Genomic DNA, 10,509 nt, shown 5'->3' on the forward strand with positions numbered 1-10,509 from the left:
CGGGCCACTGCCACGCAGGGGCCGCAGCTGCAGGAGCTGCCCAGGGGGCCGGCGGGAGCACCTGGCCGCTTGCGAGGGGTGGCCCGAGGCCTGCAGGGCCTGGCAGCCGCAGGGGCTCCCCGGTTCCTGCGTGAGCCTCTGGGCCGGACCCCGGGGCGCTTGCACCTCTTTGGTGTCCTGGGCTGCCGCCTCCATGGCTGCCAGTGGCCAAGGGCCCAGCAGACAGCCACAGTGGCCAGCAGCAGGACAAGCACAGTCACAAAAGCGTCACCGTCACCCATGGCTCCGGCACGTCCCATCGCGACTGCACTGGCCGCTGCCGGGGCTGCCCCGGCTTATATAGGCCTGAGGATGTCACAGTGCTGTGGCCAGCACAGTGTGTGACATCACAGACCGGCCCCACCCCAGGGCTCCCCAGGGCCACAGGAGGGAAAATGGAGCTCAGCCTTTGGGCACTTTGGGGCCCTCTGGAACACAGGGGATGGACGATTCTTGTCTAAACAGCACACAGGGATGAGGAGGGCAACGGTGATGCTGTCACCTCCTTGCTGGCACAGCATGGGACATGGATTGGCCCGTGGGACACTGAAAAGTGCCTGAATGCAGCAAGCCCTGCTCAGCAACATCCAAACCATCTGTATGCTATCCAGTACAGTCCCATCCTGAATGCAAACCCAGCTCTGTGCCACTGTCTGGGAAGAAAATGGATCCTATCCCATTGAAAAGCAGTACATCAATCACCTCTTCACCCAGCACACCCTGTCCCTGCCCATCTCCCACCTGATGGAGAGAGAATCCAGAAGGATTCTCTGATGGACACAATCAAAACTCCTCTTCAAATCCTCCACTAAAGCCTGCATTGCCTTCCTAGCACCGACGAGCCGGGTGACCTTATGGCAGTGGGATAATCAAGCAGGTAGAGAGGAATTTCCCTCTGTTATCTCATGCTGCCCATGTGTGACATTGGTGTGTCCTTCCATCACTTTTCAGTAGTGACAATGATGACCTTTCCTCCATTTTTACTGCAATGCGGATTATATTGAAAGGATGGAGTTTACTGGAAAGTTCCAAGGCCTTCCTATCAAGTCAGATACAGCTGGCGAACACTGAGCCAGCCGAACCTCCTTGGGCCTTCAGGACCTTGGCTACATGATTTATGGAGATCCCACTGGGACATATCGGGATGACTCCCATCCAACACCACATCTCATGGGTATTATTCTGGTCCAGGTTGTCCCCAGCCATCCCAAATAAAAGATCACTGTCCCTCACAGCACTGTGCCTCCTCCACTGTTTGACACCCTCCAGCAGCCAGAGAAGGCAGTGGTACTTGGCAGAGCCAGGCTCTGTGGGACAAGGGCACTGGGATCAGCTAAAAGCAGAGAGGATGCTCAGAGAGCTGAATTGCCACAGGATTCTGCCACCCTGAGTGGGTCAGCCTGTGCTGGGAGGATGCTTTGCATGGCTTTGGCCATTGGGGCCCTGCTGGCCCTGGGGGGCTGCACAGCCACAGAGGGCTGAGCTGAGTGTCAGACACCCACGGACAGCCTGGCAGACTTGATCTCCACGGGCACTGAGCCTGCTGAGCCCATGAGGTCCATGAGGCCCATGGCAATAACCTTTACACTCTTGGTCAACAAAACCATTGTTAACCATTGTTATTAGTTGGCTGCACACCCCACACACCTCCCTCCCCACCAGAAGCACTCACTGTGCCTGTCAGGTTCTGTAAATACAAACAAAGATGGCCATTCCAAGCACAGTTTCTCTCATCCTGGAGAAAAGGAGGCTCAGAGGGGACCTTCTCTCTCCCCACAATTCCCTGAAAGGAGCAGTGCCACCTCCTTGCTGGCCCAATTCCCACAGGAGTTCAAGCCCCTTTGGGAGCATTTCCACCCCCAGCCAAGCCCCAATGTCCCCTCATGATGACCAACAGGGTGAGGAGGAGTCGCCATTTTAGGGCAAACTGTGATATTTTTTTCAGTGGGTACAATGAGCCCAAAACCATGGGAATGACTCCAAAAACCTCAACATTTCCCGTGGGCTCCATCCCTATGACTGACGACGCTGCAGTCCCAGCATGTCAAATGCCCAGCCCTGCTTCCTTTTTTCAGGGGAAGGAAGAGGAACAATTTTGCCAGGGCTCAACCTGTAATGACATTTCCCCACTTCTCATTGATCTACAGCTTTGAAGAGGAGCAAGGTCTCTGTTCCTGCCACCTGGTGGCCCTTGGAACGCAAACCCAGGCCCTTGTGGCACTTCAGGTGACTCCAAGTTGCTTTGTCAGTTTGGAAGGCCAGCTGTTGTTTCACTGTTGCATTTCTTGCCTTGCTAAAGCCACTCCTACCAGTACTACAGCCTGGGCTTGAAGATACAAAACCACCTACAAGGAGGAGAGGCATCAAAACCTTGACAAAGGCAGGAGGGAACACTCAGATTTCCCCTTTTCCCAAGAGGTTTCTTTAGCCGGAGTTGCTAACAAGGACCAGACGTGACAGCCCGCAATGGGTGGGTGGCTGGTTTATTTTTTCAGCCCTCGGTCCTGCGTGGGACTCGGTGCCTGGGTGCTGCAGGGGCTCCAGCCGGGCATCAAAGGCGCCCGCCCCACAGCCAAGGGTGGCGCCAGATGTCCTCCAGCTCGGCCCGGTCCACGGGGTGCTTGCCCAAACACCAGCGGATCAGGTGTTGGCACTCTGGGGAGAGAAGGCAGAAAGCGCCGCTCACTGGCACCCGGCTCCTGCCCGGCCGCTCCCGGCAGCGCCTGCAGGAGCCGGGCCAGGCTGCGAGTGCTCAGAGCTGCCCTCGGCGGGACAGCGGCACGGCAGCACACGGCCACCTCCTCCAGCCTGGCGTGCCACCCCCAGCCCCTCACGGGCCACCTCCTGCGGCCGGCCCTCGAGGGCACAGCGAGCTCCCGCCCAGCTGCGGCAGGGCCGGGCCGGGCTGCGCGCTGCCGTCTGCCAAAGCCGCCTGCTTGAGGCCCACACCAACCTGGAGACACCTGCCGCCAGAAGAAGAGCTGCCCCGACACGGTGTCATGGTCGTCGCGGAAGGGGAAGCACCCGCAGACCATGACATAGAGCAGCACGCCCAGGGACCACACCGTGGCCGGCGCCTCGCGGTAGAAGCCCAGGCAGAGCCACTCGGGCGGGCAGTACATGTGTGTTCCTAGGGGAGACAGGCGGCGCTGGCCGGGCGCAGGCTGCTGCCTTCCAGAGCCTGGCGCCAGCCTCCTGCCAGAGGCAGGGCCTGCACCGGCGGCCACAACTTCCCCCAAGGCCACCCCGCACCCCCAGACAATTGCCCAAAGCCAGGAAACCGCTCTGCAAGGCAGGGAAGGCCAGAAGAGCAGCCCAAGCCCAAGCAGGCCTGCCGAGCCCAGGGCCCGGGGCCTGGCTTCTGCAGCCCCCCTCTGTCGGCAGGGCCAGCAGCGGCTCCTGGGGCACAGCACCTGCCCCGGGGCACAGGGCAGCCGGCAGCCGGCTGAATGCCGCAGCCACAGCCCAGGGGGGAATGGCACAGTGCAGGGCCTGACAGTGGGAGCAGGGCCCGGGACGTGGGCTCACCGGCAAATTCCCTGCAGGGGTGATCGTGGAAGAAGGTGCCGCATCCGAAGTCGATGAGCTTCAGGCTGCCACTGTGCGGGTCCACGAGGAGGTTCTCGGCCTTGATGTCGCCGTGCCAGACGCCGCAGGCGGTGCAGTGCCACACGGCCTCCAGCACCTGCCGGAAAAGCCAGCGCGCCGCCTCCTCGCTCAGGAACTGCTGCTCCCGCAGCAGCTCCAGCAGATCCCGCGATCGCTCCGGACGCTCCAGCACAAGCACGAAGCTGTCGGGCAGCTCGAACCAGTCCAGGAGCTGGATGATGCTGTGGCAGCCAGAGCCCACCTTCTCCATTAGCACGATCTCCATCGGAACACGGGTGCCGTCGGGCTGCGAGGATGAGACATTGCCTGCGCCAGGCCTGGTGCTGTCCTGTGCCTCCATTGCCCCCTGCCTGGCATGCCCCGGTGCCCCCTCGGGCAGCCTCCCTGCTGCTCGGGATCCCTCCCGCCCAGGGCTCGCTTGGCAGCTGCCCCCCTGCCTGGAGCCAGCACCGGCCTTCGGCATCCCCGGCCCCGCCGTGCTCCGCCTCGCACGCTGAGCCCACGCCCGCTGCCCCCGCCATGCCCCGGGGCCCTCCCTCGGGGCCCGGCCTTATCCCTGCCCGCCCGGGCCCGCTCCGCCCCGCTGGCCCCGCTCACTCACCCGCTCGTCCCAGCGCAGGACGCTCTCCCGGGCCACGCGCTTGATGGCCACCTGCAAGCCATGGACACACGGGGAGCTGAGCTCCAGCCCTGCCCAGCCCCGGCGCCGAGCCTCCGGCCGCGCCCCCCCGTGCCGCCACTTACCGGGCTGCCGTCCGAGAGGCGTCTCCCAGCGAAAACGGTGCCGAAGCCGCCGCCGCCCAGCTGCGGGCCCAGCTGGTACAGCTCCTGCAGCTCCTTCTTTTGCCCTGCAAAAGGCCGAGAGCGAGCCGTCAGCCCTGCGCCCAGGAACCCCCCAGTGCCCGCCAGGGCAGGGCCCGGGCCCCCGCGGGCCGCGCTGCTCTCACCTGCTCCCTGCTGCGCGCCGGGCAGCGGCCACCGCCCCGCAGCCGTCGGGCTGGCGAGCGGCACGGCCGGGCCCGGGCAGCGCGCACAGGCGGCTGCAGGAGCCCCGCTGCAGCGGGACACGGCGGCACCGTCGCTGGCCCCGGCCTCCGGGCCTGCACTCTGCTCTTGCGCACGGCCGGGGCTGCAGCCCGAGCTGTCACGCAGGGGGGTCCCAGGAGCACCTGCAAAGCACACAGGGATTTTTTGAAGCCATCAGAGGCACTGACAACAGCCAGGGACTAGGCTGCTCTCAGAGGCCCTGGCCTGGCCTGGCCAGGGAATGGCCCTCAAGAGCCCCAGGGGAGCCGCAGACAGCTCCTCACAAGATCTCACCTTCTGTTAGGGCCTCCTTGGGAGTCGGTGGCTGTCTCGGAGCAGCTTCCTCGAGATGGAGGTGCCCAGGTGTCTCGAGGGGCGTCTCCTCCACCAGGCACAGGCTGTTGCCCGCTGCCACAGCGTCCTGGCAGCTGTGGGCCGACAACTGCCGGCTGCAGGACACTTGCTGCTCCTGAGCCACCTGCTCCTGAGATGGCTCCCCTGCATCGGGCTGGGCTCCCTCTTGGACTCCCGGGCTTTCCCTGGCCACCACAACGCTCAGGGTTGTGCCCGTGATGTCCATGAGTCCAAGGGAGCCGGGAGACCTGTCCACGCGCTCTGCACCTGCTGCAGGCTGACAGGTCTCACTGAGCCTCTCTGAGGGATGGAGGCTGTCAGAGATAGCCGAGGCTCCTGGCACGATGGAGGTTCTCTGACAGCCTGAGCTTCTTGCATGGATGGCCGGTGTCTGCTGCTGTGCCATCCTTGCAAGGCTCGAGGCTCTCCCAGGGATGGTGACTCTTCCTGGGAGCTGCCTCCTCATGGGATGGCGGCGCCTGGGGGAGCGGGACGAGCCACAGCAGGGCAGGTGGCCTCGCCTCACCAGCTCCCGCAGCTCTTTCCTCAGGGCCCGCCACATCCCAGAGTAGAGCGGCTCAGATGTCCCATTGCCAGCCCAGAGCAAGGCCATCAGTTCCCGCAGCTGTCGGGCCACTGCCACGCAGGGGCCGCAGCTGCAGGAGCTGCCCAGGGGGCCGGCGGGAGCACCTGGCCGCTTGCGAGGGGTGGCCCGAGGCCTGCAGGGCCTGGCAGCCGCAGGGGCTCCCCGGTTCCTGCGTGAGCCTCTGGGCCGGACCCCGGGGCGCTTGCGCCTCTTTGGTGTCCTGGGCTGCCGCCTCCATGGCTGCCAGTGGCCAAGGGCCCAGCAGACAGCCACAGTGGCCAGCAGCAGGACAAGCACAGTCACGAAAGTGTCACCGTCACCCATGGCTCCGGCACGTCCCATCGCGACTGCACTGGCCGCTGCGGGGGCTGCCCCGGCTTATATAGGCCTGAGGATGTCACAGTGCTGTGGCCAGCACAGTGTGTGACATCACAGACCGGCCCCACCCCAGGGCTCCCCAGGGCCACAGGAGGGAAAATGGAGCTCAGCCTTTGGGCACTTTGGGGCCCTCTGGAACACAGGGGATGGACGATTCTTGTCTAAACAGCACACAGGGATGAGGAGGGCAACGGTGATGCTGTCACCTCCTTGCTGGCACAGCATGGGACATGGATTGGCCCGTGGGACACTGAAAAGTGCCTGAATGCAGCAAGCCCTGCTCAGCAACATCCAAACCATCTGTATGCTATCCAGTACAGTCCCATCCTGAATGCAAACCCAGCTGTGTGCCACTGTCTGGGAAGAAAATGGATCCTATCCCATTGAAAAGCAGTACATCAATCACCTCTTCACCCAGCACACCCTGTCCCTGCCCATCTCCCACCTGATGGAGAGAGAATCCAGAAGGATTCTCTGATGGACACAATCAAAACTCCTCTTCAAATCCTCCACTAAAGCCTGCATTGCCTTCCTAGCACCGACGAGCCGGGTGACCTTATGGCAGTGGGATAATCAAGCAGGTAGAGAGGAATTTCCCTCTGTTATCTCATGCTGCCCATGTGTGACATTGGTGTGTCCTTCCATCACTTTTCAGTAGTGACAATGATGACCTTTCCTCCATTTTTACTGCAATGCGGATTATATTGAAAGGATGGAGTTTACTGGAAAGTTCCAAGGCCTTCCTATCAAGTCAGATACAGCTGGCGAACACTGAGCCAGCCGAACCTCCTTGGGCCTTCAGGACCTTGGCTACATGATTTATGGAGATCCCACTGGGACATATCGGGATGACTCCCATCCAACACCACATCTCATGGGTATTATTCTGGTCCAGGTTGTCCCCAGCCATCCCAAATAAAAGATCACTGTCCCTCACAGCACTGTGCCTCCTCCACTGTTTGACACCCTCCAGCAGCCAGAGAAGGCAGTGGTACTTGGCAGAGCCAGGCTCTGTGGGACAAGGGCACTGGGATCAGCTAAAAGCAGAGAGGATGCTCAGAGAGCTGAATTGCCACAGGATTCTGCCACCCTGAGTGGGTCAGCCTGTGCTGGGAGGATGCTTTGCATGGCTTTGGCCATCGGGGCCCTGCTGGCCCTGGGGGGCTGCACAGCCACAGAGGGCTGAGCTGAGTGTCAGACACCCACGGACAGCCTGGCAGACTTGATCTCCACGGGCACTGAGCCTGCTGAGCCCATGAGGTCCATGAGGCCCATGGCAATAACCTTTACACTCTTGGTCAACAAAACCATTGTTAACCATTGTTATTAGTTGGCTGCACACCCCACACACCTCCCTCCCCACCAGAAGCACTCACTGTGCCTGTCAGGTTCTGTAAATACAAACAAAGATGGCCATTCCAAGCACAGTTTCTCTCATCCTGGAGAAAAGGAGGCTCAGAGGGGACCTTCTCTCTCCCCACAATTCCCTGAAAGGAGCAGTGCCACCTCCTTGCTGGCCCAATTCCCACAGGAGTTCAAGCCCCTTTGGGAGCATTTCCACCCCCAGCCAAGCCCCAATGTCCCCTCATGATGACCAACAGGGTGAGGAGGAGTCGCCATTTTAGGGCAAACTGTGATATTTTTTTCAGTGGGTACAATGAGCCCAAAACCATGGGAATGACTCCAAAAACCTCAACATTTCCCGTGGGCTCCATCCCTATGACTGACGACGCTGCAGTCCCAGCATGTCAAATGCCCAGCCCTGCTTCCTTTTTTCAGGGGAAGGAAGAGGAACAATTTTGCCAGGGCTCAACCTGTAATGACATTTCCCCACTTCTCATTGATCTACAGCTTTGAAGAGGAGCAAGGTCTCTGTTCCTGCCACCTGGTGGCCCTTGGAACGCAAACCCAGGCCCTTGTGGCACTTCAGGTGACTCCAAGTTGCTTTGTCAGTTTGGAAGGCCAGCTGTTGTTTCACTGTTGCATTTCTTGCCTTGCTAAAGCCACTCCTACCAGTACTACAGCCTGGGCTTGAAGATACAAAACCACCTACAAGGAGGAGAGGCATCAAAACCTTGACAAAGGCAGGAGGGAACACTCAGATTTCCCCTTTTCCCAAGAGGTTTCTTTAGCCGGAGTTGCTAACAAGGACCAGACGTGACAGCCCGCAATGGGTGGGTGGCTGGTTTATTTTTTCAGCCCTCGGTCCTGCGTGGGACTCGGTGCCTGGGTGCTGCAGGGGCTCCAGCCGGGCATCAAAGGCGCCCGCCCCACAGCCAAGGGTGGCGCCAGATGTCCTCCAGCTCGGCCCGGTCCACGGGGTGCTTGCCCAAACACCAGCGGATCAGGTGTTGGCACTCTGGGGAGAGAAGGCAGAAAGCGCCGCTCACTGGCACCCGGCTCCTGCCCGGCTGCTCCCGGCAGCGCCTGCAGGAGCCGGGCCAGGCTGCGAGTGCTCAGAGCTGCCCTCGGCGGGACAGCGGCACGGCAGCACACGGCCACCTCCTCCAGCCTGGCGTGCCACCCCCAGCCCCTCACGGGCCACCTCCTGCGGCCGGCCCTCGAGGGCACAGCGAGCTCCCGCCCAGCTGCGGCAGGGCCGGGCCGGGCTGCGCGCTGCCGTCTGCCAAAGCCGCCTGCTTGAGGCCCACACCAACCTGGAGACACCTGCCGCCAGAAGAAGAGCTGCCCCGACACGGTGTCATGGTCGTCGCGGAAGGGGAAGCACCCGCAGACCATGACATAGAGCAGCACGCCCAGGGACCACACCGTGGCCGGCGCCTCGCGGTAGAAGCCCAGGCAGAGCCACTCGGGCGGGCAGTACATGTGTGTTCCTAGGGGAGACAGGCGGCGCTGGCCGGGCGCAGGCTGCTGCCTTCCAGAGCCTGGCGCCAGCCTCCTGCCAGAGGCAGGGCCTGCACCGGCGGCCACAACTTCCCCCAAGGCCACCCCGCACCCCCAGACAATTGCCCAAAGCCAGGAAACCGCTCTGCAAGGCAGGGAAGGCCAGAAGAGCAGCCCAAGCCCAAGCAGGCCTGCCGAGCCCAGGGCCCGGGGCCTGGCTTCTGCAGCCCCCCTCTGTCGGCAGGGCCAGCAGCGGCTCCTGGGGCACAGCACCTGCCCCGGGGCACAGGGCAGCCGGCAGCCGGCTGAATGCCGCAGCCACAGCCCAGGGGGGAATGGCACAGTGCAGGGCCTGACAGTGGGAGCAGGGCCCGGGACGTGGGCTCACCGGCAAATTCCCTGCAGGGGTGATCGTGGAAGAAGGTGCCGCATCCGAAGTCGATGAGCTTCAGGCTGCCACTGTGCGGGTCCACGAGGAGGTTCTCGGCCTTGATGTCGCCGTGCCAGACGCCGCAGGCGGTGCAGTGCCACACGGCCTCCAGCACCTGCCGGAAAAGCCAGCGCGCCGCCTCCTCGCTCAGGAACTGCTGCTCCCGCAGCAGCTCCAGCAGATCCCGCGATCGCTCCGGACGCTCCAGCACAAGCACGAAGCTGTCGGGCAGCTCGAACCAGTCCAGGAGCTGGATGATGCTGTGGCAGCCAGAGCCCACCTTCTCCATTAGCACGATCTCCATCGGAACACGGGTGCCGTCGGGCTGCGAGGATGAGACATTGCCTGCGCCAGGCCTGGTGCTGTCCTGTGCCTCCATTGCCCCCTGCCTGGCATGCCCCGGTGCCCCCTCGGGCAGCCTCCCTGCTGCTCGGGATCCCTCCCGCCCAGGGCTCGCTTGGCAGCTGCCCCCCTGCCTGGAGCCAGCACCGGCCTTCGGCATCCCCGGCCCCGCCGTGCTCCGCCTCGCACGCTGAGCCCACGCCCGCTGCCCCCGCCATGCCCCGGGGCCCTCCCTCGGGGCCCGGCCTTATCCCTGCCCGCCCGGGCCCGCTCCGCCCCGCTGGCCCCGCTCACTCACCCGCTCGTCCCAGCGCAGGACGCTCTCCCGGGCCACGCGCTTGATGGCCACCTGCAAGCCATGGACACACGGGGAGCTGAGCTCCAGCCCTGCCCAGCCCCGGCGCCGAGCCTCCGGCCGCGCCCCCCCCGTGCCGCCACTTACCGGGCTGCCGTCCGAGAGGCGTCTCCCAGCGAAAACGGTGCCGAAGCCGCCGCCGCCCAGCTGCGGGCCCAGCTGGTACAGCTCCTGCAGCTCCTTCTTTTGCCCTGCAAAAGGCCGAGAGCGAGCCGTCAGCCCTGCGCCCAGGAACCCCCCAGTGCCCGCCAGGGCAGGGCCCGGGCCCCCGCGGGCCGCGCTGCTCTCACCTGCTCCCTGCTGCGCGCCGGGCAGCGGCCACCGCCCCGCAGCCGTCGGGCTGGCGAGCGGCACGGCCGGGCCCGGGCAGCGCGCACAGGCGGCTGCAGGAGCCCCGCTGCAGCGGGACACGGCGGCACCGTCGCTGGCCCCGGCCTCCGGGCCTGCACTCTGCTCTTGCGCACGGCCGGGGCTGCAGCCCGAGCTGTCACGCAGGGGGGTCCCAGGAGCACCTGCAAAGCACACAGGGATTTTTTGAAGCCATCA

General features: G+C 63.5%; 1 protein-coding gene across 1 annotated transcript; it reads right to left on the reverse strand.

The window, feature by feature from the left end:
* Positions 1-8,247: 8,247 nt before the first annotated feature.
* Positions 8,248-9,645, reverse strand: LOC131091680 (serine/threonine-protein kinase pim-1-like). The gene is made up of 3 exons (XM_058037865.1): positions 9,225-9,645; positions 8,650-8,826; positions 8,248-8,351 (listed from the first exon to the last, which is right to left on the reverse strand). Exons 1-3 carry the CDS (start codon positions 9,643-9,645, stop codon positions 8,248-8,250), a joined length of 702 nt encoding a protein of 233 aa, XP_057893848.1.
* Between the last annotated feature and the right edge of the window lie 864 nt (positions 9,646-10,509).

The sequence above is a fragment of the Melospiza georgiana genome, chromosome 19, assembly GCF_028018845.1.
Source record: "Melospiza georgiana isolate bMelGeo1 chromosome 19, bMelGeo1.pri, whole genome shotgun sequence".
Taxonomy (NCBI): Eukaryota; Metazoa; Chordata; class Aves; order Passeriformes; family Passerellidae; genus Melospiza; species Melospiza georgiana.